A 27,937-nucleotide genomic window follows, 5' to 3' on the forward strand; every position below is an offset into this window, starting at 1 on the left:
ACAAATATGAGATAATTGAGATTCTTCTTGTTTCTTTCGTTTGGAATTGATAATCATCTATATAATCAATTTCAATTTTGATTGAAATATAAGATTATACAAGTATTAGTTACAATTATTCATTCCAATATGTCTAAATTATTTTGTGAATTATCAAAGACTTTATATTATTGTTTCACAATTATCACCGGATTCATTGATAATCATAGTATGCATGATTTTAGACAAGATTTAATTAATAATTGACATATATCTAATCTCCAAAATTGATTATTATAGGATAGAAAGAGATTTGTAAATCTTATTAATCTAGAGTGAATAATAGCTTAGCCAATGATTGATCGCCTTGAGTTTTTATGTATGAATAAGATTTTGGAGAGAAATGAAACTATCAAAAAGGATATAAGAAGCATTAAACTAGTATCATGATTATTTGAGAGTTTAATGAAGAAAATCTCACGTGTAACGATCAAACATTGACGAAAAGACGATAAACAAACATATCATTATATCAGTCCCAGTAAGCTACACTTAAATTTTAGATAAATCTTTCAAAACTTACATATGATCAAACCCTTTTCCAACTTACCGCGTTTTTGTCCTTGGACGGTGCAAAAATAATAATTTCAATGTGTCAAATTTCAATTTTTGGGTTTGTTGTACTTATATAATTGCAACCACATATCTTCAGGTTTGCCCAACTTAATCCCATTTCTTTATTATAAGAATCCAGATATCTTGGGAGCTCCCTCACAGGGCCAACTCCCCCCATTTTATTTTCTCTCTCCTCATCACTACTGATTCCTCACACAACACTCAAGAACACAAGAAAATACGTCTCAAATTAAATTATTTGTTGTCAAAAATATTATCTTTGTTCTTAATTTCAACTGATTTTAGTCACATTGGAATTGACCCACCAACAAGATTCATACTTTATTTATGATATCTGGGAAATTAGATCTTCTAATTCTTAATTAAGGGTTTTAATTAATGGAGCTCAATATGCTTGAAGCTAAGTTTCTCTCTCTTCCTAAAGATGTTGGTTTCAGAACTTCTTCATACCCCACTTCCCTTTTTGGGGTACATTCATATCCAAAGTCACATTCTTCTAAAGGTATAATTTTTCTTATTTTAATCCCTCTAATTTTCTATTTTTGATTTGGGATTTAAGATGCATTACATTTTCTTGAGGTTGTTTTGATTTGATTTTTCAATTTTAATCTAATGAACAGAGCACAAAAAACAGAGTATCCTCTGCTTTAAATTTGTCCAATTCATGAGAATGATGAGATAAATACATAACGGGTGTACTGTATACAATAAGTCTAGGCGTGACAAATCACATAAAAGTCAACTTCGCAAATTTTTAATTTTTGTATGATCAATGTGGTATGTCATTTTATGATGTTGAGTTTAATTGTGAAGGGTTTGATTTAATTTTGTGGTTAATGTGTTTTATGCAGTGATTTGTACAAGGGTATCAAATTCAGCAACTAGTAATAAAATAGCAACTTCAACATTGTTGTTCCAAAGTAAGATTAATGGGATAAATGAAGCAATTTCAAGAACTTTGGATTATTTTGATGATGAGTATGGAGGAGTTATTGTAAACCCAGATAAATTACCATCTAATCCAAATGTTTTTGCTTCTCTGCTTCAATCTTCACTTTCTCAGTGGATAACTAAGGTATATTACTTCCATTTTCTGCTGATTAAGTGGTTGATTTCTTGGAAAATCATCTAATTGATGCTAAACAAGGGTTTGATGTTTTTAGGGAAAGAAAGGAGTTTGGCTTAAATTGCCATCAGAATACTCAGAACTTGTACCAATCGCAATAAAGGTGAATCTTACAAACCCCTTGAAACATAATTAATTTACCTTTGAATCGAGATAATTGTTACTCCGAACATTATTAGTTCAAATTACACTATCAACCCGACTGTATGGTTTGTTTTGCTAGTTTTGAGCATTCAGGCAAATATTTTAGATAGTATATACTCTTTTATAATGAAATAATTGGTTATATTTGAAAATTGAAGTAAATTTTTAAGCTGAACTGATTGTTTTTTCACAGTATAGCTCAATACTGTGATAAATGTGTCAAATATTACAAGCTTTAACCTCATCATATATTACCATTATGTTGGAGTAGAGGGACTTATTGCTAGTTTGCTGCCTATAAATTATGTAGGAAGGGTTCCAATATCATCACGCAGAAAGCGGTTATGTAATGCTAACCTACTGGATTCCGGAAGGGCCTTGTATGCTACCGGCCAATGCCTCACACCAAGTAGGGGTTGGAGGATTTGTCATCAATGACAAAAATGAGGTGCAATTTCCTTGCAATTCTTGGTATATTTACACCTCAGGATAAGTGAAAATCATCCTAAAAATCGTCGTTTATGGATGATTACAGGTGCTTGTGGTGCAAGAGAAGTATTGTGCTCCACCCTTTGTTGGCTTTTGGAAAATTCCTACCGGTTTCATTCATGAGGTATTCGATATTTTCTGTGGCTCAATCGATTTCTGCCAACGTTCCAAACAAAGTCTATGTAGCCTTGATACTTTGTTTTCTAGTAGCTCATATGTTGTTTCTGATTTTTGTTTGTTGATTAGTCCGAAGAGATATACACTGGAGCTGTTAGAGAAGTCCAGGAAGAAACTGGGGTGAGATTGAAACTTCCTTTGGCCTATGATTTGCTTAGTCCATTCCTTAACAAGTCTTGAATTTTGTTGTTTATTGCTGTCAGTTTGCAAAATTAGCATAATTAGTATCTGACTAAACTTATTAGTATAAGTTATGAAATCTCATAATCAAAAAGTGAGAATTGGAAATGATGTTGAGCATTTTATGTTGGCATAATCCAATTTCTGCAATGCATAAATGTTGATTTCGTCTCATTGAATGTTTGCAGATCGATACTGAATTCGTAGAAGTAATTGCTTTCAGGTAACTAAACTCGGTCTATGTCATAGTTGAAGTTGGTTTTAGAGACTAATGAGGGGTGGTGAACTTGCAAGATATTCCTTAGCAAATTCAAATTTTTAATGCATGTAGCATAACAAATATGCATTATTCAATTTACTTGCAGTTTATATAAATTTCCAATGTGATGAGGGATTACAACTTCAGTTTATGTCAGAAAAATCTAAATGTGAAATTTAATTTTCAGGCATGCTCAAAACATGGCTTTTGAAAAATCAGATTTGTTCTTCATTTGTATGCTAAAGCCTCTTTCGTCTGAAATCAAGGTTGATGATCATGAAATTATAGCTGCAAAGGTATCAGATTACTGGATTAGAGTTATTATATGTTAAAGCATTACACTTTGGCCTTTTCAACAATCAAACAAGTATTAACTTTCCAAATTCTTATCTTTTATTGCACATATGCAGTGGATGCCTGTGGTAGAATTTGTAAAGCAACCATGGATCCAAGAAGACAGCATGCTTAAGAAAGTGACTGACATATTCATCGCGAGGATGGGGAAGAAATACTGTGGACTATTCGCGCATCACTTGATCTCCAAATTTGATGATCGATCATCCACCTTATACTACAATGTTGTCAACACTCGGGACTCCAACTGCATTGGAGCATAGGTTTAAGGCCCCTGTATTCCATAAAGTTCACTTGATCATCATAATGAAAACTCTCAATTTCCACACTATAGTAAGGTGGAAACATGAGATAGATGTGAATCATGTGACCTGTTGAGTTTGGCTAGACATGTATGTAAGGATATCGATTGTTCGGGTATGTAAATATCAAAGTTGATATTTACAGGGTGGATATTATTAGGAGGACATATACTACCTCCGTTACATATTAGTTGCAACTTTGGGCAATATTTGTGAGAGATAAAATATTCCAAAGTTGGAACTAATATGTAACGGAGGTAGTACATTATGATGGATGTAGATATTATCATTTGTACTCTTGTATATATAAATTGACTAGTTTGTTTGCTACTCAACTGATCTTTTCTGTTTTTTCTTGATAAGTAGGTCTTTTATAGCTGTTCTAGTTTGAATCTGTTACAGATATTTTGTAGTTTAAAACTTCAGTTTGCCACATGTTGAATTAACCATCCCAACTCAACTACTAGAGAAACTGATATGTTTACTTTATATGTACATATATCTTAAATGTTGTATTTACTGAATCAGTATGATCCCTAATCTTCGACTTACTTGAATTAGACGGGAGCTGATCAGCCATGGCTTAATCTGACTTTTCCGGGTTTGGGTTGAGTTTTCAAACTTGATTATCAAGAGTTGTGGCTTGGGAAATAAATTGACCATAACTGAACAGACTAAAATATCATTGTTTGATGTATCAATAGACATGGTCAATTTGATGTTCATGAGAGTCTTGATTTGGTTGAACATGACCTATTTTACAATAAATTATATTTGATGTATCATTGGACAATCAGACATGACCATGACTTAACTTGAATAATTATGACCTATATCCAATTATGCAAAGCAATCACATTCAATGATTACTCATCCTAATTGATTACTACACACTTTCAAATCTAAAAGCCAAATATTAGTTGCCTAACCATAAACTTACCACAAAGTAAAGATGTGTATCATCTAAACAATTTTAATACGGTTGACCATTTCTCAAAACCGGATATTAAAATGAATGAAGAAAATAAAATTTGTTTTGTATGGAGTAATATATAAATATGCAAAACAAACTACATTAGTAACTTTTTTTTTTTTTTAAATGGAACTACATTTGTAAGTTGTAACTAGTAAATGTCAACTATGATTATTAAAAATTAAACCAATTAATACTTTTTTAAATACAAAAGTCAAATTTAACAAAAACAAGTGATTAATCTAAAAATAATTTGAATTTATTACGGATTATACATGTGAAATGAACCGGGTCGAAGCGAAATTTGAAATAGTGGTGTGTCGAGCCATTGTCCTTTGTTGCACAAGCCTTTAACGACAAAAATTCATTAAAACTTGTAATACTTGAATAACTTGGCAAAAAGTTAAAAAGAAATACTCGTAAAATAAAATCTATCTACATTCTCCACCTTCTCTTCCGATCTTCAGCCACCCTCCCGCCACCTCTCCCTTCCAAATTCCCCGCATTTTTCTCTTCATTTTTTCATCTTTAACACCAATTTAAGCTTCTATATTACTCTCTTATTTCTAGGGTTTTTCTCTCTCCTACATCCTCCGATCTACTCATCTTCTTTCGCATCATTCATCAATTCTTCATCTAATTGAGGTAATTTTTATTGAATTTTTGGTATGTAATTCCAATTTTCTGTACTTTTTTTGTAATTTTTTTTTTTTTTGAATTTTGGCGCAGATGTTTGATTAGGGATTGAAGAAAAATTGGGGAAGGATTAGGTGGGAGGGGATCAAATGGGGTTTAGTTTGAGGAGTTGGAGTGGGAGAAAGGAGCAAAATGAAGGAGAGAAAGAACGAACAGCTGTATATTTGAATGTATATGATCTAACCCCTGTTAATGATTATTTATATTGGGTTGGTCTTGGTGTTTTTCACTCTGGAATTGAAGGTATATAATCAATAATCTTACTTATACTTTTAATTATGCTATTCTATTTGATATATTATAAAGTTTTTAGTATAATTGGGTTTTAAGTTACTGTTTGGACTGTGATAATTGTTATTGTGCCTTTGAATTTACTTTCTTGTTATGATTCTTATGAACTGTAGTTAGGTAATATATCTTTGAGGTGTTAGTTAAATGGTTAATGATGGTTTGGGTTTTGTGCGTTTGTCGTCGTTTGGTGGTCTCTTTGTGAAGTGTGATCATACTCACGCTGTCGGATTTCTGAATCACTTATGATGAAGGATATGAGATCATTTAAGTAAAAGTCCTTGATAAGTTGATAGTATTCAAGTTGTTCGATATCATAAGAAATCCAATAATATATCTTTACTTTTTGGTTGTTCCCTTATTGTCATCATTGGATGTAAGTAAGGATATCCTAAGAAATCCAATTGTATATCTTTATTTTATTTGAGGATCTTTTCTGATTGTCTTGAAATTATATACTTCATTTATCTCTGGTTAGTAATGCGAATGGTTTCCGTCCTAGGAATATAAATGTGTAATACTTCTGATTGCTTGAAGCTTCGATTTCGAATTAAAGTGTCTTGGATTTTCATGATTTTCAATCTGAATTGTTGTTTTGTCCTCCTAATTGTATGAAAAACAGGCAAGGATATGTTTAGAGCAAAATTTTAATGAGATAGATGATATTTATGCAACAGCTTATTTTGAAAAGAGATTACCATGGAGGAAATTTTTAAAGTTTAGTTTGATTGTACCTGACAGGACATCCATCACAAATAGGGAATTTAACTAACCATTGATCCTATATACAATAGAAGTCTATTACATAATGCTTTAGCTGCGAAGCATCAATAAAGGAAATTTGATCCGTGGCGAAAGTATGTTTGGCATGCAAGCTTTAATAAATTAACAGCTGATTTTGGCACTCCTGCACCTTGGCTTGCTAGTCACTACTTTTGAAATTTGCCTAATCATGTGCTTTTAGTAGCTTAGATCTTGGTCTTTGAGATAATGGCTAATAAAGTTTCCTGTGATTTAGTCGTATAGGCTAATAACTTGTTTTGCCAAATAGTTTTATTTATTGGTACTTTTTGTTGCTCAATGTATGGTGTATTTAGAATTTGGAGACTTAGATATAAGATATGGAATCAATATAATTAGACCAATAGACCAAACTTTTTAGGAAAAGCAGTGTTTAAGTGTCCAATGCTTTTTATGAACTTTCATATACTTGCATCTGTTCTAAGCTCATATCTTTATCTTTTGCATTGCACATTTCTTAATAGATAAATGACCCCTTGTTTATTTCATTTTGTTCAGCATGCAATCAACAAGTCCCTTTTAATTAGATTCATTGTTCAAAAATGAATTAGGAATATACTTCCGGTGTTATTTTTCAGATGACATGTTTCTTTTATCACATACACAAATGCCAACGCACAAATTTAATAATCAATTTCTTTCATTATCAACAAGTAAAAATTATAAAATTTAATATTCTGAAAATGTACAATGAGACTATTCAAACAAGATCCCATGTGATTATGTTTTTATCATAAGTTCATAACCTATAAATTACAAAATCTAGTCAAAGTAGAATTTTGAATAGTGTCTAAAGTCAAAACGTGTCAACTAAAAAAGAATGGAAGAAGTATGTTGTCTAGGTGTGATTTGGTAGAATTTCTATCTTTTGTTTAATGTGTTTAAAATACGTGGATGACTAGATTAGCAAGCAACATACTGATCAAATGTCACCTGATGTGTTCATTGACCTTTATTAATGGAAGATCTTTTCTGATAAGAAATGACTTCCTGATTTTTTTTTAAACAACACTAGATATTCAAGTGCTTTCCTAGTCTGACTTGCTGTTTTATAATCTGATAGTACAATCTCTTTTTTGGTCAAGGTCAGAGTTAATCAAATTCATGGGCAAGAAATAAGAATAGTTTTCATGAAAGAATGAAGAATAAAATTACTCAGACTGCTTTCTATGATGAATTGGTCACTGAAGTATCATGAATGTGTTTCTCTCCTCTATTCTATTGTGTTACTGTAGTGAAATTCAGCTTTTTGAAGCAATGGCTAGTTAAATTATTTGAGCAACTTTTCTGATTTAGAAATGTAAGCTATCATGGTAAATTAATGCAGTGTATAAAAGGGTTCATGGCGCACCAAGGCATTTCAGAGTTCCCTGCGCCTAAGGCATACCTCTGTGTGCCTCATTGAAGTGAGGTGCATATAATAAACAATAAAAAAAAGTTCTGAAAAAAATCTCTGTGCACGGGTGTGCCTTAAGCTGCGCCTCATTAAAATCGCCTCGCCTAGACCACAAAAGGCACATGACCCATAACGCCTTGCTCGTCGCATCTAGGTGTGCCTTTTCAAACACTGAAATAATAAAGTGTTTACTGTAATGTATTACACTACTTAAGTTTTGAAAAATTTATAGAGAATAGTAGAAATTAGTTGTATTATATTTAGGAATTATTTTCTTTAGATTTTAGTATATCTTAATTAATACCCAAAGCTGTAAACGACTTGCTGTAATTGATACTGGTAGAACAATATGTTATATCCCCCCCTCCCCCCCTTTTTTTTTCAAGAGTGCTGCACCATTCCATTTTCTACACTATGCTTTAACGTAGAGGCAACTTTGATAATGATATGGATTTTGTTTATACAAGGCTTACTGTGAATTTTATCAAAGGCAACATGGTTAAAGAGTAATCTGCCTTTGATGAGGTCAGGTTGTAAATATGTAGGCAGTTTCTTATGCGCAGACTTTTTAGAGGGGTACTATTGATAAGAGTATGTTAGTTGGTTTGGATAAGCTTGATAAGGAAGGCAGTGAGTTTGTTAGAGGTGAGAATGAAAAGGAAGTTAGCAAATGCCTATATACAGAGATCAGTGAGAGGAAAAATAAGCAGAAAATTATGATTGAATTCTGTTTAGTTTGATTTACTTTTAGTAGGAGTGTCCAGCCACTTGAAACTTGAATGTATTGAGATTCTAAACAGGAAAGTAAGCCGAAAATTGTGATTGGATTCTGGTTTATTTTGACTAGCTTTTAGTGGGAGCATCCAGCCTCTCGAAAGTGGGATTGTAAACTTCATTTGATGACTTAATTGCATCAAAGTACAATCTACTATCAATTTTTATCAAAATCTCTTCTTCGCCTCCCATTATCAATAAGTTTGTAGGGCAAAGCCTCTCTGGTAAATACTAAATAGTGAGGATAATACACAAATTGTGGTAGTTGTAAAGCTTGCAGGCAAGATGTTAAACAGTTCCTGCATAAGTTGACTTCTTGATGGTTTTTTAGAGAGAAATAAACTGGAAGTTGGAGTATAGTTTTATTGTGAGGAAACTGGATTTTCCACAGCTATTTGCTAAGTTGTGTAAAGAGCATCTGTGGTTTATTTGGTGTTTTGTAACATCTGGTATGGATCCTTGTATAACTAGGTGAGAGTAGCCTAAAGTTTTTTGCAACTTCATCATTTAGAATGATCTAGAAATTTATTTGTGGTTAGGTATAGATGTATAGTGTCTTGCCCGGTTTAGGTGGAATCTGGTGTCTTAGGTGATTGTATATATCTGTTTTTCTGGACCTGTGAATCATTTCTTCTGAGATGGTATGTATCATAGGCTGAATTGTTATCTTTGCAAAACATGGATGCTAATGTAAAGCTTACATGCAGTACATGGCATGGAGTATGGTTATGGAGCTCATGAGTATCCTACTAGTGGTGTGTTTGAGGTGGAACCAAGGAGCTGCCCAGGATTTATATTCAGAAAGGCTATACCTCTCGGCAGCACAGACATGTCACGGACAGAATTTCGATCGTTCATGCAGGGCCTTGCCTCAAAGTATCATGGGGACGCATATCACTTGATTGCTAAAAACTGTAACCATTTTACTGATGAGGTCTGTTTGCATCTCACTGGGAGATCTATACCTGGATGGATTAATCGACTCGCTCGTGTAGGTATGTAACCTTTTGCCTGCCCTATGCATTACATTGAAGGCAGTATACAATATGTGTAAGGTTCTAGAATATACTTCCTCTGAATTATGTTTCAAAATAATTGCAAGTTTGCAACACTTTAGTTTTGCACTATTCGTGTTTTAATTTTGTCCACATATTTTACTAATTTATTGAAAGCAAATTTTATCAAAGAATGCTGTTGAATTAGTTCCATTGTTTTATTTTCATTATATCTACTTTTTATATATGTTTTAGTTTTATTTCTAATCAAAGTATATATTGTCAAACATGCTAGTAAAATAATGTTGCAATATTTTGAAATAGAGGAAGTATGAAGTACCGTCCTTGAAGTACATAGGCTCTGAAAATTAAGTGATAGTCATATCTCATATGGATTCAATATTATCAATTTCATGTTAAACATCTGTAATTTTTCCTTTGTCTAAAACAATTCATCTTAAGCTGCAGGTTCATACTTCAATTGCCTATTGCCAGAAAATATTCAAATAGCAGCTGTTCAACAGCATCCTGATCACATTGCATGCTCAGGTAAAGCACTCAGATTCTTATGATTCAGGTCCATATTCTATTGAATTTAGGGATACATTACTAATATAACCAAATTTTGATGTAGAGGAAATCTAATTGATTAACATTATAGTAGCTAAGATACATTGATCATTTGATCAAGAGTTAATGACACAATTGTTCGGAAGAACTTGATTGACTTACATGCAGTCAACCTTTGGCTTTGATATTTATTTATTTTTGATGCATATATTAATGCTGACAAACATACCAATTACCAATGAGTTCGAATTTTGTGGTGACTTTTTAGATAGTGGAGATGTCTCTAAATGAGTTAAGTGATACGGAGAAATACTTTATGTCAATTGATGTTATGCTTCTAGATGCATTCTCATTTCCTGTCTTGCTGTTTAGTTTAGGCTTTTTTTACGTAAACTGATTTGGGTTGTGGATTATCAGAGAATGGATCAGGCTCTCCATCATCATCTGCATCAATTGACAGTGAAGAGGAGGTGGATGATCCTGAACATCATTTGCTGACTACTCCTTCAGCAGATGTAGCATTTTTGCAGGCAAAACCAGTTAGAATCACCAGAGAGATGGTGTAGATTTTTTTTGTCACCCTTTATTCACCTTCCATTTCAAAGAATCTCTTGGGTGTTATAGGTTGTAAAATTAATTTACACTCGCAAATGTACCATAATGAACATATATACACTCATTTGATTGTTTGTGTGACCTCGTAAGATAATGTGCTATATGCTACGAGGATGATGGTGTTCTTCATACCTTCCGTATCTGCATCTAAAATTCTAAATAGGTTACTAGCAAGACTCTCATTGTAAAATATCCTTGTACTCTAGCTTATGGGATCAAAAATTCAAGAGTCTTTCAAGAATACATGAATGATCTTAAACCTTTACAAAGCATTGATATATCCAATTATCCACTGATATCTGTTGGCGGTATAACGAACACCTGATTAAATTTGAAGGGTGATTTTTTTTTTTTTTTTTTTTGACCCAAATTTGAAGGGTGATTTTGAACCTACACTACGTACGTAGTAGTACTATAAGTGTCACGTCTTAAAACTTGATCACGACAATTTACTTATTGATGAAATTTTCGCAGTATAATTTTTAATGTATTTGTCGTTAAACAAAATTCTGCGATTTTTAAAATTTTATATTTTTTTTTATAAATTATACTACCAGATACTCCCTCCGTTTTTAAATACTTGCTCCATTTCTCCATATGCGGAGTTTTAGGAGAAATTGGAGAAAGTAATATAATATGGAGGTAGTGAGGTGGGTGGAAGAATAAAAAATTGTACTCCGTATAAAGTAAAAGTAGTGGAGATAATTGGAGGATGGTGAATATGAAATTAATAGAATACTTCGTATGATTTATGTTGGGTCCACTAGGTGAGAGAAAATAATTAAATATTGTAAAAGCTTTCCAAATAAGGAAATGGAGCAAGTTTTTAAAAACGAAGTGGAGCAATTATTTAAAAACGGAGGGAGTATTTGTCATTTCATATAACAACAATAAATGATAAATGTGGTCAAATAGTAAATTCTCAAATGTGAGTAATAACGAGCAGTCATGCACTAATACTCTTAAAGGGTCATATACATTTTTTATTATCTTGTGTTGTTATTATCCGGGATTTTTTATTTTTTTTAATGATTAAGAAAATATAAATAGAGTTACATACTTATTTATAATAATATAGTACTATAATTATATCTTTAAATCAGCTAAATATAATTATAATAAGGAGTGGTAAATATGGGGGAAGAAGATGATGTAATTGGCTCACACTCTCAATTTCATGTTAAACCCTTCTCCGATCTTGTTTCAGGTATTGTTTTTCAACTATATATTTATAATTTATAATTCTTTTGTTTCTATGTTATTATATGATGATGTTATTTCGTATTTACGTTGTACTTTAATTTATTAGGGAATTCATGTGTTTAATGAGTGACATTTTTATTTTTGGTGTATTTTTTTAGGCCTGTTTTTTTTCAAAATTACAGTATTGTTTATGAAGTTATGATTTACGTTGATCATCGAATGAGCATTATTTTTAATTTCGGACTTATTTTGAGTTAGAATGTGTTCTATTTACCCCATTTTTACTTATCTGAACTTATTACACCTTATTGAAATTTATTTTAGTTGTAATTTGTATTGGATAATCCTTTTTAGAATTTATTTTACCTGAAATGAACTTACCTGAATTTATCTGAACTTATTACACCTGAAATAAATGAAAACAAGGTGAACAGAACATATGCTAATCAGATTCTCCATATGTGTGTTTACAAAGGTAATTGTATTAGTTAAGATGGAAATCAAATAAGATGATTCTATAGTAGCTGGCAGTTTATTTTGGCACTGATGGATAAAAAGTATAATTTGTAAGAATTCATTAATCGTAGATTGATGCTTCGATACTAAAAATTGATAAGTACTAATATGGCAATGTTTAAAACCAATGTATAATGCCTGAATAGTGAATATATCCTAAAATGGTTTTAATTTAAGGATGTATGATGATAAAAACACGCAATAGGTGTAATCAAGCTAAGCTTATCTATTCCAAATCTTTTTTACTAGCATTTTCCTACATTAGGATACGAGATGGGATAATGTGAGTAATAAAATTTCGAAAAACGGATATATTTTTTGTATATATATGCATTCTAGCTCAATTAGGTAATGGATAAATTTGAAATTATGGCTTTAAAAACCATATGAACCTCAAATGTGAGAAATAAATAACATGTATCAATACTAGCTCTAAAATGGGTTATATACATCTTGGTCAAATGATAAGATATCAAACGTGAAAAATAACGTGCATCAATAATTTAAAGTGGGTTATATACATTTTTCTATCTTGTGCTGTAATTGGTAAATACAGATAGGTTGTTACAAATTAATTAATACTACGTATATTTAATCTAGCTAATTAGTATTATAGAGTTTTACTACGGATTAATCAGGAGTTAAGAGAGAAAATATGGGGGAAGAACACTCTCATTCTCATGATAAACCCTTCTCTGATCCTGTTTCTGGTATTATTTTTCTACCATTTATTTATAGTTCTTCATGTTTTTCTATCATATTATTAGAGATTTTACGTGCCATTTATTTTTTTAATTTTTTATACCTATGTGTTTTCATATGATATTATTAAGGATTATATGTGTTTGATATTTTCTTCTTGTAATTTTTAGTGTTTAAAAAAGTTATGATTATTATTATACGTTCGATTTATTTTTAGTTTTGTTATACCTCTATGTTTATCATATGACAATATTATTAAGGATTATATGTGTTTGATATTTTCTTCTATGTAATTTTTAGTGTTTAAAAAAGTTATGATTTACGTGCAATCAGTCAATAATCATCAAATCATTTGGTATGTACTCTATGTACATTTCGATCCAATATATTAGATATTAAGTATCCAAACATTTTAACCAACAAAACTAGTTAACCGAATGATATGGTTTTTATCAATCGAATGTTGTAGGAGAAGAAATCAACGACAGCCCGATAGAAGAGGTGAGGCTAACAGTTCCAATAACAGATGATACAACATTACCATGCTTAACATTCAGAACATGGGTACTTGGTATAGCCTCCTGCATCATCCTGTCTTTCGCGAACAAATTCTTCGGCTTCAGGGAGAATCCTCTCTTTGTATCTTCAGTCACAGCTCAAATTGCCGTGGTACCAATTGGGAAATTAATGGCTGCAACATTACCTACAAAACAATTCACCATACCCTTCACAAGTTGGTCATTTACCTTAAACCCGGGCCCCTTTAACTTGAAAGAACATGTGTTGATCACTATGTTTGCGAGTTGTGGCTCTGGTGGTGTTTATGCTGATCATATCATCATCTCTGTTAAAGCTTATTATCATCAAGGTTTAAAGTTCATTGCCGCCTTTTTCCTTGTTCTTACTACTCAGGTACATTCAATGTTTGTTTAACTCTTTCGTGTCTGTGTATTTAGATGATCTTGTGTATGTAGTAATTATTGGAATGATGTTTGATTTTAGCTACTTGGTTACGGATGGGCTGGTCTATTCCGAAAGTACCTAGTGGACTCCCCGTACATGTGGTGGCCAGGGAACCTCGTTCAAGTCTCCCTCTTCAGGTTGACTAATTTTCGTATACTTGGCTCATGAACGAACCTATGTTGCTGGTTAAGTGGTTTTATTTACATGGAGTTTTCGGGTTTTACAGGGCATTGCACGAAAAGGAAAAGAGAAAAAAGGGTGGACTTACAAGACAACAATTCTTTCTCATAACAATCATATCAAGTTATGCATATTACATAGTTCCTGGCTACCTTTTTCCATCAATAAGTTGTCTTTCAGTGTTATGTTGGATATTTAAAAAGAACATGACAATGCAACAAGTTGGATCTGGTCTCCATGGCTTTGGCATAGGCGCCTTTTCGTTTGATTGGAGCGCCGTGGTCAGCTTTCTCGGTAATCCTCTTGCTGTTCCTCCTTCAGGCATAATAAACGTATTGGTCGGATACGTCTTCTTGGTTTATATAATTCTTCCTATTTCGTACTATGGAAATCTTTACGAGGCTAAGAGATTTCCCCTGATCTCCTCAAGATCATATGACTTTTCCGGTAAGGTTTATAATATTTCTCGCATCATGGATCATAAGACCTTCACCTTCAACAATTTAGCCTATGCTTCCTATAGCAAGCTCTATATGAGTGTTTTATTTGCTTTGAACTACGGGTTGTCCTTTGCTACTGTAACGGCTACCATCACACATGTTGCTCTCTTCCATGGAAAGTAAGTCCCACCATCACTATTTATGTTGATTGTCTTGACAGTAGTGAATATTGCCTTTGAAAATTCAATTCACGGTTCATTGTTTGTTGCTATGTATAGGTCGATACTGGAGTTGTGGAGTAAAACTCGGGCTAAGGTAAAGGATGCGGATGTGCATCTCAGAATAATGAAAAAGAATTATGAACAAGTTCCGCAGTGGTGGTTTCATGTACTGTTAGTCGTTACATTTGGTCTCTCGTTGCTAGCTTGTGAGGGCTTTGGTGGGCAGATTCAACTTCCCTGGTGGGGATTAATCTTAGCTTGTGCAATTGCATTTGTTTTCACATTACCCATTGGCATCATAACTGCTACAACAAACATGGTATGTATTCATATTTGATTCATACAACTATACTAGCTAGTTTGTCTCTTTCATAAGTTAAGTCATTAAGTTTGGGAATGATGTCCTAATTCCTCTGTTTTCTCTGCTTGTTCACATACAGCAACCTGGACTAAATGTGATAACCGAGCTGATTATTGGGTATCTTTTTCCGGGAAGGCCTCTTGCTAATGTGTCTTTCAAAACATATGGTTATATAAGCATGACTCAAGCACTAACTCTTATCCAAGATTTTAAGTTGGGACATTACATGAAAATTCCTCCCAAATCCATGTTTCTTGTACAGGTATCATATCTAACACCAACTTACCTATTCTCCGCTTCTATTTAGTTGCAATGTTTCTATTTTCACGTTTGTTGATTCATAACTCAAATAATCCTGTTTTATGGCATGTTTAGCTGGTGGGAACCATAGTGTCATCACAAGTCTACCTAGGCACAACATGGTGGCTCCTCTCCGGAGTTAAGTACATATGTGACATTGAAAATCTTCCTGAGGGTAGCCCTTGGACATGTCCAAATGACGCCGTATTCTTCAATGCATCAATCATATGGGGAGTAATTGGTCCGGCCAAAATGTTTGGACCAAACTCAGTCTATTCAGGGCTAAACTGGTTTTTCCTAGTTGGGTTGCTGTCCCCTGTCCCTGTATGGGTTCTGTCTCGAAAGTATCCTGAAAAGAAATGGATAAGGTATATAAACATGCCTGTTATTTTCCTTGGAGCAGTAGGAATACCGCCTGCTCGGTCTATAAACTACGTGACATGGGGACTAGTCGGACTATTCTTCAACTGTTATGTGTACACTAGGTACAAGGGATGGTGGGCGAAGTGCAACTATGTCTTAGCAGCTGGTTTGGATACAGGTGTTGCTTTCATGGGGATGCTCCTCTACATTCTCCAAGGAAATAACATCTATGGGCCGAATTGGTGGGGAATGCCACAAGACGACTACTGTCCGTTGGCTACTTGTCCTTCTGCCCCCGGAATTGTGGCTAATGGCTGCCCTGTTATCTCATGATATGCGCGATTTCAGCTTAAGTAAATTAGGATTTCAAGCTAGAATTGCTTAGTTCATTGTGTGTGTGTGTGTGTGTTTTTTTTTTTTTTTTTTTTTTTTAATTTGTAATTATAAGATACTTTATCTAGCCATATAAAATAGCCAGGATTATAAGAGTGATACATGTGACAAATTATATAAATAAGTTACGTGAGACTCCTAGCTAGTAAAAGTACTACAAAGGAGGTTCTAACATTATGTTGTCCGTTATTTTTTAAAAATTTGTTTTTGTATTCATTTGTCTTACAAAATGATCTCTAATAGAATTTATGTGAATTACAATTTAAGAGGCTCAAAGAAATTATTGTGAATATATATATATATATATATATATATATATATATATATATATATATATATATATATATATATATATATATATATATATATTAGAGCTGTCAAAAACCAACCCGAACTGGTGAATCCGAACCGTTTCGAACTGTTCCGAAAAGAAACTGAACCGCTATGAACCTGTTATTTTAAAACCGTAAACCGACCCGACCCGATTTTTTAAAACCTGAAACTGAACCGATACGAATATTTGAGAACCGTTAATGAACTGTACCCGTTATCAAGCCGAACTAATACAACCCGAAACCGAGAACAACCCGAACCGAGTACTTTCGAACCAGATAGCAACCCGACCCATTGTAAACCGAAACCGATTAAACCCGACAAAAACCCGATAAACCCAAATCGTTTACAATCTGTAACTTAAAGCAGAACACTATAGTGTATTTAAAAAATCTGAATCAAAAAGCTAACTCTAGATTTTTTATTATTATTTGATCCTGAAAATCTTTATACAGAAAAGGGACTTAATTAAAACTAAACAACTAATTAATACTCCGTATGATGTATTGGAATAACTAATTATAGAATGTTGAGGATATACTAGGATATATACGTTAACATAACCCGTTTAAAACAGGCAAAACCAATTGTCAAACCGACTAAGTACAACTCGAGCCAATTATGACCTGAACCGATTACAACCGGACCCGATTAGGACCCGATATTTTTTGACCCAAAATCCGCTTTAAACTGACAAACACCGTTTTTAAACCGACCGACTTTAACCCGAACCGATTATGACCCGAACCAATTATAACCCGACCCGGTAGAATCCGACCCGAAAAGAAACTGTAATAAAAACAAACCTAACCGAACCGACCCGAAATTATTTAAAACCGATCCAAACTGAACCGATAATAATTCCAACCCGTTAAAAACCGATCCGTTATAAACCGAAAACCGATAAACCGAACTGCCAAACCCGATTGACACCCCTAATATATATATATATATATATATATATATATATATATATATATATATATATATATATATATATATATATATATATATATATTACGATGAGCAATTTTAGCCAAGACAATTAGACAATCTTACATACATTATATATTTTGAGATGTTTATTGTGATGATGTGATCCTTAAAAATGTGATTATAGTCCTACAAATTATTGTATTCTGTATCACAAATTTTTGTATGCGGCTGGCCACATGGTGCGCCAGGGGTTACTTGTATGGTGTTACTATAGGTGTTACTTGTTTCTGGGGTTACTTGTAAGGGTGTTACTGGTTTTGTCAGGGGTTACTTGTAGGTGTTACCTGTATTCTGGGGTTACTTGTATGGTTGTTACTGGTTTTGGCCAGGGGTTACTTGTAGGTATTACTTGTATTATGGGGTTACTTGTATAAGTGTTACTAGTTTTGGTCAGGGGTTACTTGTAGGGTGTTATTGGTTTGGTACGAGATTTTGATCTGGGGTTACTCAACCCATTCAAGTGTTTTATACAAGTAACCCCAGAATACAAGTAACTCCAGAATTGAAACAAGTAACCCACAATACAATTTTTTTTTTCAAGAGTTACTTGTACGATGTTACTGGTTTTGGTCAGGGGTTACTTGCAGGGTGTTACTAATTTTGGTCGGGGTTACTTGTAGGGTGTTACTGGTTTGGTATAGGGCATACGTACAAGCAACCCTTGAACAAGTAACTCATACAAGTAACCTTGAATAAGTAACTCATACAAGTAACCCATGCATACAAGTAACCCTTAAATAAGCTAGTAACTCATATAAGTAACCCTTGAATAATTAATCATATAAGTAACTCTTGAATTAACTCATACAAGTAACCCCTTAATAAGTAATCCATACAAGTAACCCCTTAAAAAAACAAGTAACCCATAAAAAATACAAGTAATCAGTAACTCCTGAAAAAAAAATAAAACAAGTAACCCCTGAATAAGTAATCCATACAAATAACTCTTGAAAAAAAAAATTATAAGTAACCCCTAAATAAGTAATCATACAAGTAACTCTTGAAAAAAAAATACAAAGTAACACCTGAAAAATACAAGTAACCTTGACAATACCAGTAACTCCCATTATTTTTGCTGACTTGGCAGCAGGCCACACCATGTGGCCTGCTGCACCAAAAAGGCACTGATTCTGTATAGTTTATGCTCTACTTTTATACTCGTATCATATAGCTTATATTTAATTTATATTATTATTACAAATTTTCCAAGGAATTGAAGGAGAGAAATAGAAGAAAGAAGAGAAAAGAAAAGAAAAGACAGCATAAGTTACGTTGTAGCATGTAGGCTAGTAGTTTAAGGATCGAGATTCAAATAACTAACAACAGTTGTTGAAGCCAAGAGATTCGCTCTAATTTGCCAAAAATAGAATGTTGTTTTACTGGACATCGTCACTTGTCTGAGAAACATTTTTAGTTAATCATGCATTGTCAAGTGATATCCTAGTAATTTTCGGACGACAACCATGTACAAACTACATTTATAAAGGGATATTATCAAAACCTTGGAAAATTATATTTTTTGGAGCAATTTGGAGAGGAGAAATCATGGTTTATGAGGTTGGTAGTACCTCCTACTCCAATGCTCCGAAAAGCAGTCACTCTTCTTTTCAAATAGATACCGGTATTCACATCTCGTTCTTTGATCTTTCTTAAAATTTTATATAAACTTCTTGAATTATATATGTATGTACGATTTTTCATGGTTTGATTTTTTATCACCATCCCAAAGTTCATTACAGGTTACATTTGATCGATCTAAGTAGTCAAAATATGTGCATACGCCCTGTTTCTGAATAAATGCATCACTTTAACTTTTAGATAAGTCAGAAGGTAACTATTTAATCATATATAGTGAGGCTAACAGTTCCAATAACAGACGATCCAACACTTCCTGCACTAACATTTCGAACATGGGTATTAGGCCTTGTGTCCTGCATCCTGCTGGCCTTTGTAAACAAATTTTTCGGGTTTCGACAAAACCCGTTGTCTGTATCATCAGTAGCAGCCCAAATTGCTGTTACACCCATAGGAAGGCTAATGGCTGCCACATTACCTACAACACCTATCTTTATACCCTTCACAAAATGGTCCTTTTCTTTGAATCCAGGACCTTTTAATTTGAAGGAGCATGTTTTGATAACCATTTTCGCTAGTTGTGGTGCTGGAGGTGTTTATGCTACTCGTATTATCGCCATTGTCAAGGCTTTTTATCATAGAGACATGAGTCCTTTTGCTGCCATTTTGCTCGCTCTTACTACTCAGGTATATATACATAGTATCCCATATTATAAGCTAGTTTGTGCTTGATTTGTGGCTTTTTGCGTAAATTATGTACATGTTTGGGATTATGTTCATATTAAGGAGTAATATGATCTTAGAATATGTACTAATGTACACTCCTCCTTAGGTAGCCAATCAACAAATTAAATCAGTCTAATGGTTATAAATTGCGTTAATGTTGATTATTGAAATTAGGAAATTTTGACAATTACCACCTTCTATTATGTCCATTTTAGCAATTACCACCTTGTATTTTTTTTTTTTGAAAATTACCACCTTCTATTTTCAAAAACATCAAAAGTTACCACCTTCTCCACCACATGACGTCATCTTGCCTATTTCCCTCCCATTTCCCCTTCCTCTTTTCGATTCTCATCTCCCCTGTCTCTCTTCTCTCTCCTTCACCATTAATGGCAATCAATTCTTCCTCACCCACCTAATACTTTCTGAAAATTTACTCCCTATTGTCATATCCTCTCTCTCCCTCAAAATTCTTGGTCAAAGTAGTTGCTAAATTGCCCAAAATTTACCTTGTTCCAGGCGCAATATCATAGTAAAATTGGTTTGGAAACGTCATTGTTGAAGGGGGACCAAGCTAGGAGGCCTTTGGTTGTTGGAATTAGCAAAATGAAGTAAAAAAATCAGGTAATTTGATAATATAAAGTGTAAATGACAAACCCTAGAACTTTACACTGTAATTGCATACTAATTTGTGCAATGTGGTTTTATATTCATGAATTAGTTGTCAATTAGTTCACCAATTGAACACCCTCACCCCTAATTTGATTCGCAAAACCCTAATTTTTACCCTAATTTATTGTTAATTTGATTCGCAAAATTACAATTATAAACCCTAAAACGCATTGAAAACCCCTAAATTAAGAAATTAAGATGAACAACATACCTTTCTTTTGGGATTCGTTGTCATGTTGCAGCAACCACCAATAATTGTTCGTCAATTTGGATTTAGAGGAGTGAATTGAAGTATTCTGTTATTTTGGGGGAAAAAAGTGAGTAGAGAGATGAGAATCGAGGGAAATGGGAGGGAAATAAGCAAGATGACGTCATGTGGTGGAGAAGGTGGTAACTTTTGATGTTTTTGAAAATAGAAGGTGGTAATTTTCAAAAAAAAAATACAAGGTGGTAATTGCTAAAACAGACATAATAGAAGGTGGTATTTGTCAAAATTTCCTTGAAATTAATTTTTAACTTTTTCTTTGGAGTTTGATGTATATGAAAAATATTACTGACTTTATCTAACATTGTTGCTTTATAATGGTTGATATTATGTAGTTGCTTGGGTATGGATGGGCTGGTCTATTCAGAAAATACCTAGTCGACTCCCCGTATATGTGGTGGCCATCAAATCTAGTCCAAGTCTCTCTTTTCAGGTTCATATGCTAATTCTATAACATAACATAAATACCTTAATTCTATAATATATATGATGAGGATTGCTAGCTAATTGTGTATGTAATGATCTTATTTAATTAACAGGACCTTACATGAAAACGATAAAAGGACTAAGGGAGGACTGACTAGACTACAATTCTTTCTCATGGTTATAGCTACAAGCTTTGCCTACTATGTTGTCCCTGGCTACCTCTTCCCTTCGATTGGGTGTCTTTCGATCCTCTGTTGGTTATGGAAGCGAAAAATATTTATGCAGCAGATGGGGTCAGGACTTCATGGACTTGGGATAGGAGCTTTTTCTTTTGATTGGAATGCTGTGATAAGCTTCTTAGGAAGTCCCTTATCGACCCCAAGCCATGCCATCATAAATACTATGGCCGGGTTTTTCTTAGTCGCGTATCTGATTGTTCCTGCTGCTTATTATTCAAATGCATATGAGGCTAAGAGGTTTCCATTTATCTCCTCGGGTACTTTTGATCATACCGGCCATATGTACAATATTTCTCTGAGTCATGGATAAAAATACATTTAGCTTGGATATTAAGTCTTACAATAGTTATGGCAAGCTCTACCTCAGCATCTTTTTCGCCCTATGGACTAAGCTTTGCTACACTTTCAGCTACAATCTCACATGTCGGTCTTTTCCATGGAAAGTGAGTCATTTTCTGGTGACTTCAGATTTTTGCTGTTTAAAACTCTGTTTTGTTTTTTTTTCATGTATGCAATTAGTGACTTTTACTGATTAAAACTGATTTTTGCCTATAACAACGGGTTTAAACCAATCCTATGCTCTTGAAAAACACGCGTGCAGGTCCATATGGCGGTTGTGGAGTCAAACAGCTTCAGGGAAAAGTGGTGAATTTTCTGATGTACATTCCAGAATAATGAAAAGAAACTATGCACAAGTACCTCAGTGGTGGTTTCACATACTATTAGCTGTTACATTCGCCCTTTCATTGCTTGCTTGTGAAGGCTTCTCTAAACAGCTCCAACTCCCGTGCTGGGGGTTGATAATGGCTTGTGGAATTGCTGCATTTTTCACCTTACCAATTGGCATCATAACTGCTACAACAAACATAGTATGACCGTGCCCTGCATTTTACAAGTGTTTTTTTCAGTGAATTTTCAGTGAAGTGTGAGTGTATAAAAGCTTGTCTAATTGTTGTTATTTTGCTTCTTGTTTGTTTAGACACCTGGTCTTAATGTGATAACTGAACTGATCATCGGATACATTTATCCGGGGCGGCCCCTTGCTAATGTAGCATTCAAGACATATGGTTACATTAGCATGACACAAGCACTTTGGCTCCTTCAAGACTTTAAATTAGGACACTACATGAAGATCCCACCTAGATCTATGTTCATTGTCCAGGTATGCATCAGATCAAATTCAATTACGAATTTACAAAGTATGTAGTTCTGAAACTGTGAAGTTCAGATCATATCCTATTTTCCTGGTTTGACATTTACAAATTTTAGGCCTAGTTTTGACAAATTTTTACATAAAAATGTATCAGCTAGTTGGAACTGTGGTAGCATCCTTGGTCTACTTTGGGACAACATGGTGGCTCCTTTCAACAGTCGAGAACATTTGTAATGTATCACTGCTTCCTGACGGGAGTCCTTGGACATGTCCAGACGAAGAGGTTTTCTACAATGCATCGATCATATGGGGAGTCATTGGACCTGCCAAAATGTTCACAAGCCGCGGTAACTACCCACAGCTGAACTGGTTCTTCCTCATTGGATTTCTTCTGCCTGTTCCAGGATGGTTGCTATCACGCAAGTACCCTCACATAACATTCTTTAAGCTCATCAACATACCTGTCATTATATCAGCAACGATGATGATGCCACCTGCTCGGTCTATCAATTACTTGACATGGGGAGTTGTAGGACTCTTCTTCAACTACTATGTTTACAATGCATACAAAGGATGGTGGGCGAGGTACAACTATATATTGTCTGCTGGTTTAGAAGCAGGCATTGCTTTCATGGGAATACTGCTTTACTTCAGTCTGCAAACCAAAAATATATTTGGTGTTGAATGGTGGGGTTTAGAACAAGACGATTACTGCCCGCTAGCTAAGTGTCCTACAGCCCCTGGTGTTCGAGTTGAGGGATGTCCTGTTATCGCAGGATAGTATGATTTTAGGTGATAGTGAATGTAGTACTAAATTGAAGAAAATGTCAAGTGTACATCTATGTTAGATGATTAAGATTTTTCGAGTATCTAGACAGTTAGTTAATACAATACTTAATTTCAAAAAAATACAATACTTAATGGAAAGATTAAAGGGTGCATTTGAGATTGGATACAGTTTTCTTTCGTTTTTTGAAATTTTCTGTCACTCATTCGAGTAATTGGATGGTTGCTTCTTGTGTATATGTTGGACTAGACAAGTGAAACGATTTTTGTAGCACTAACGAACTTGCAAACAATTATCAATTTCATGGATATATCAAGGAGAATGCCTTGCCAATTTTGCAATACTTGAGTGCTTAACTATGATAGCAAGAAGGGTAAGAAAATAAACATGTTTTCTGCCGTTACACAAAGGGAAGCATAAAGTTGTTGGTCATAAAAAAATTGTAATTCAAGGAAATAATTTGTGCAAATAAGCTATGTCAGAAAGATTTATAGCTTATCTTAGAGTTTAGATTAACCATTAGTGTTGGAAACCTCATTGTGCTAAATCTTTCTTTTTGTTACTTTTGCTAATCACCTACTTTAGTTTTATTCCCAAATGCAATATATGAGTGTAAGTTGAAGTTTGCAGGAACAACTAACTAAATACTCCTGTACTCCTTTCAGTCTCAAATTTATTGTTGGACAACATGCCAATGCGAATGTCATATAACAACAATATAACCTGTCATGTAAATAACATATAAACTCGTAATCAATAACTTGGATTATATAACCTTCAATTTCGTTGCAAAGTGTGGTATACGTAGTATAGAAGTTAATACAAAGCAAGTCATGAGATGTTGCTTGCCAACTGAATGCGGTCATGGCATACATAGGCATATCCCATATTCCCATATGAACAGATCTTGTGATTATGTTGGAGAAGATTCAGAGTTGAAAGCTTTCTGCTTTAGTACTTCAATTGGATTAAAGCATAACCAACTATTTGCCAAGTGACCAAGTCCATAGAAATGAACTTATTATTTTGATTCTCTGTTTATATTACTGTTGTATGTGCCAAAATATAGTTAAAAATTAATTGCAAAAATTGGTTGTAACAGAATGACCTAGATTTAGATAACAAAGCAACCAACGTGGGCGTACATGGTAAGTCACACACAATTAATTTGCTCTTTATATGAAGTATGAGTTATATCAATTGGGCCCTTAGTTCTCCCCGGCTCGGCAGGCCGCAGGCCCTTTAATGTTACAAGTCCAATATGACGATTGTGAAAAAGATAAGATAGTAATGGATTAATAAAATACCGTACTCACCAATTGATTGTTGGTGTAGTGGTGATTGAGACTACACTTGGTAGGGAGGACTCATATTCGACCCCCTATAACAACTTGAAACTTGAAAGTAGATGGGGGAGGTAAAGGAATCCCCTTACTCCCAATCATTTTGTAGTTAGTGGGGCTCAAAGTCATGACCTTAAAGTCATAAGGTGAGTTCTCGCCAACTCATATTATTACCTCACAAACTGACAAGAATCACAACCTTGACGTTGTGGACTCAATGCTAAGAGGCAATTCGAAGTAAATATTCCCTTATCATTTCCTTCCACTTTCAAGGGGCTTGGTCGTGTACCTGGATTAGGTTGACTTATAAGAACCTTCAAAAAAAAATAAATTACAAGTAAAATAGAACATCACCTTTTTTTTTTTTCTGAAAACAAATAAAAAATAAATTTGGACTATTTCTCAATTTTTGCGTGTCATCCTTCTGCAGGGTCTGTATCGTTCCAATTTTATCAGATGTCTCCGAAGACTGAGCTGTCAATTCGGGTATTCAAGTTGGGTTTGGGTCGGGTCAAATTAGGTCTCGGGTTAAATCGGGATCAGGTTATGTCGGGTCAATTTAGCTTCAGATCAAGTTAAGGTTGAGTCAATTTCAGTTCAAGTTATAGCGGGTCGTTCACCTTTTTGGATATAGGTCGAGTTCAATTCGAGTTAAAATCAGATCAGGTTCGGGTTGTGTGAGTCGGGTTTGGATGGGTTAACAAGATGGTACATTCGGGTTCGGGTTAGTGTTGAGTCGGGTTCTGGTTCAAGTTCAACTCTAATAAATATCGATGTGGCCAAGTTTAACTATATAATTACGCCTTCCATAATTTGTTCAAGCATCATCAAGATTTTATTAAACCTATATACGAGTAATAGATAACAAAAAATTATATAAGCTGAACAAAAGATTTTATTAAATCGGATTGAGGGTTTACAAAATTATACCAGTATATAAGCTGAATAAAAGGTATATAACATTTTATTAAACCTTCCATGACTCGGGTTCATGTTTTAATTGGGTCGGGTACTAGTTCAGGTTCAGATTGCTTTCGGGTCGGATTGTTTTAATAAGTAGGTTCGGGTTCAGGTCATAAAGTATTGGATCAAATGGGTTTTCGGTTAAGATCAGGTCAAGTTCAAGTCAGGTTACAGGTCACTAGTTTCACCTCATTCTTCGAGTACAGGTTGGGTTCAGATCTTTGTCCGTTAAGGTCGGGTTCTTGGGTCGGGTCAGTTTTTGACAGCTCTAGCTATAATCCACACTTTTTGATGAAATTTTGAGGTTTCGAGGCCCGGTGGCAAGAGTATTGAGACCCTAGGGGATATATCTCAGGGTCATATAATGTCGTTTGAAACCATATATGATCATTATATGTTGTCATAAACGTATGTGGTAGGCTTGAGTTAATCAATGCAAGTTGTGAATGGGTAAAATAACCGTTTAAGGGCATATTGAATGGTTCCACCGACCCAATTGGAAACCCGGAGGGTATTAGGGACCATGGTAAACATCTCGGCAATTTTTATTTTCGGGCGAAAAAAGGTCAAAAAATTACAAATTTGAAGGCTACAATCCAAGCTTTTTGAGGAAATTTTGAGGTTTAGGGGCCCGATAGTGAAATTCCTTGAGACCCTAAGAGATACATCTCGGGGTCATATAATGTCGTTAGAAACCATATATGATCATTATATGTTGTCATAAACGTCCGTGGAAGACTTGAGTTTACGAAATCAGTGCAAGTTGCGAACGGGTAAAATGACCTTTTCTAGACATATTGGATGGTTCCACCGACCCAGTTGGGCTCCCAGAGATTATTAGGGACCATAATAAATATCTCGGCAATTTTTATTTCCGGGCAAAAAAAGGTCAAAAAATTACAAAATCGAAAGCTATAATCCACGCTTTTTGAGAAAATTTTGAGGTTTCAGGGCCCGGTGGCGAAAAGTGTCGAGATCCTAGGGGATATATCTCGGTGTCATATAATGCCGTTTGAAACCATATATGATCATGATATGTTGTCATAAACGTCCGTGGTAGGCTTGAGTTTACGAAATCACTTCAAGTTGTGAACAGGTAAAACGATCATTTAAGGGCATATTGGATGGTTCCACCAACCCAATTGTACTCTTTCAGGGTATTAGGGACCATGTGAAACATCTCGGCAATTTTTAATTTCGGGCGAAAAAAGGTCAAAAAATTACAAAATTGAAGACTACAATCCACGTTTTTTAAGGAATTTTGAGGTTTTGGGGCCCGGTGGCGAAAATCCTTGAGACCCTAAGGGATACATCTTGGGGTCATATAATTCCATTTGAAACCACATATGATCATTATATCTTGTCATAAACGTCCGTGGTACGCTTGACTTTACGAAACCACTTCAAGTTGCGAACGTGTAAAATGATCATTTAAGGGCATATTGGTTGGTTCCACCGACCCAATTGGACTCTTGGAGGGTATTAGGGACCATGGTAAACATCTTAGCAATTTTTATTTTCGGGCGAAAAAGGTCAAGAAATTACAATATTGAAGGCTATAATCCACGTCTTTTTAGAAAATTTTGAGTTTTTGGGGTCCGGTGGCGAAAAGTGTTGAGACCATAGGGAATATATCTCGGTGTCATATAATGCCGTTTGAAACCATATATGATCATTAGATGCTGTCATAAATTTACGTGATACGCTTGAATTTACGAAATCAGTTCAAGTATTGAACGGATAAAATGACCGTTTAAGGGCATATTGGATTGTTCCACAGACCTAATTTGACTCCCGTAGGATATTAGGGACCATGGTAAACATCTCGGCTTTTATTTCCAGGCGAAAAAAGGTCAAAAAAGTACAAAATTGAAGACTATAATCCACGTTTTTTGAGGAAATTTTGAGGTTTTGGTGCACGGTGGCAAAAAGCCTTGAAACCCTAATGGATACATCTCGGGGTCATATAATGCTGTTTGAAACCATATATGATCATTACATGTTGTCATAAACGTCCGTGGTAGGCTTGAGTTTACGAAATCACTTCAAGTTGTAAACGGGTA

General features: G+C 34.3%; 3 protein-coding genes and 2 pseudogenes across 4 annotated transcripts; 4 read left to right on the top strand and 1 right to left on the bottom strand.

Moving 5' to 3' along the window:
• The first annotated feature begins 702 nt into the window (after positions 1-702).
• LOC145597822 (nudix hydrolase 8-like) lies at positions 703-3,976 on the top strand. Its single transcript, XM_081654069.1, has 9 exons — positions 703-1,117; positions 1,467-1,690; positions 1,779-1,844; positions 2,196-2,333; positions 2,421-2,498; positions 2,621-2,671; positions 2,920-2,954; positions 3,178-3,286; positions 3,401-3,976. The coding sequence occupies exons 1-9, from the start codon at positions 994-996 to the stop codon at positions 3,605-3,607; spliced, it is 1,032 nt and encodes a 343-aa protein (XP_081510195.1). The 5' UTR covers positions 703-993; the 3' UTR covers positions 3,608-3,976.
• Positions 3,977-5,033: 1,057 nt separating this feature from the next.
• On the top strand, positions 5,034-10,995 carry LOC145597659 (deSI-like protein At4g17486). Of its 2 annotated transcripts, none has more exons than XM_081653878.1 (5): positions 5,034-5,264; positions 5,349-5,558; positions 9,282-9,569; positions 10,032-10,118; positions 10,557-10,995. In XM_081653878.1, exons 2-5 carry the CDS (start codon positions 5,405-5,407, stop codon positions 10,703-10,705), a joined length of 678 nt encoding a protein of 225 aa, XP_081510004.1. In that variant the 5' UTR covers positions 5,034-5,264; positions 5,349-5,404; the 3' UTR covers positions 10,706-10,995. The 2 variants fall into 2 exon arrangements, with proteins under 2 accessions (XP_081510004.1, XP_081510005.1); XM_081653879.1 differs by having other exon boundaries at positions 5,036-5,264; positions 10,038-10,118.
• An 893-nt stretch (positions 10,996-11,888) lies between these two features.
• LOC145599210 (oligopeptide transporter 5-like) lies at positions 11,889-16,336 on the top strand. Its single transcript, XM_081655615.1, has 7 exons — positions 11,889-11,961; positions 13,645-14,087; positions 14,178-14,275; positions 14,365-14,937; positions 15,037-15,298; positions 15,420-15,602; positions 15,716-16,336. Exons 1-7 carry the CDS (start codon positions 11,889-11,891, stop codon positions 16,334-16,336), a joined length of 2,253 nt encoding a protein of 750 aa, XP_081511741.1.
• Positions 16,337-19,270: 2,934 nt separating this feature from the next.
• LOC145599211 (oligopeptide transporter 5-like) lies at positions 19,271-23,562 on the top strand (annotated as a pseudogene).
• Positions 23,563-25,295: 1,733 nt separating this feature from the next.
• LOC145599835 (U6 spliceosomal RNA) lies at positions 25,296-25,381 on the bottom strand (annotated as a pseudogene).
• Between the last annotated feature and the right edge of the window lie 2,556 nt (positions 25,382-27,937).

Source organism: Chenopodium album, chromosome 20 (genome assembly GCF_948465745.1).
Source record: "Chenopodium album chromosome 20, dcCheAlbu1.1, whole genome shotgun sequence".
In the NCBI taxonomy this organism is placed as follows: domain Eukaryota; kingdom Viridiplantae; phylum Streptophyta; class Magnoliopsida; order Caryophyllales; family Amaranthaceae; genus Chenopodium; species Chenopodium album.

Excerpts from the sequence above, each read along its gene's own strand:
- LOC145599210 (XM_081655615.1), top strand. The coding sequence starts at position 11,889 with ATGGGGGAAGAAGATGATGTAATTGGCTCACACTCTCAATTTCATGTT. Across the intron at positions 14,276-14,364 it reads GTTCAAGTCTCCCTCTTCAG|GGCATTGCACGAAAAGGAAA; the intron begins GTTGACTAATTT and ends CGGGTTTTACAG. Across the intron at positions 15,603-15,715 it reads AATCCATGTTTCTTGTACAG|CTGGTGGGAACCATAGTGTC; the intron begins GTATCATATCTA and ends TGGCATGTTTAG.
- LOC145597659 (XM_081653878.1), top strand. The coding sequence starts at position 5,405 with ATGGGGTTTAGTTTGAGGAGTTGGAGTGGGAGAAAGGAGCAAAATGAA. Across the intron at positions 5,559-9,281 it reads TTTTCACTCTGGAATTGAAG|TACATGGCATGGAGTATGGT; the intron begins GTATATAATCAA and ends GCTTACATGCAG. Across the intron at positions 10,119-10,556 it reads TGATCACATTGCATGCTCAG|AGAATGGATCAGGCTCTCCA; the intron begins GTAAAGCACTCA and ends GTGGATTATCAG.
- LOC145597822 (XM_081654069.1), top strand. The coding sequence starts at position 994 with ATGGAGCTCAATATGCTTGAAGCTAAGTTTCTCTCTCTTCCTAAAGAT. Across the intron at positions 1,691-1,778 it reads TTTCTCAGTGGATAACTAAG|GGAAAGAAAGGAGTTTGGCT; the intron begins GTATATTACTTC and ends TGATGTTTTTAG. Across the intron at positions 2,955-3,177 it reads GTAGAAGTAATTGCTTTCAG|GCATGCTCAAAACATGGCTT; the intron begins GTAACTAAACTC and ends TTTAATTTTCAG.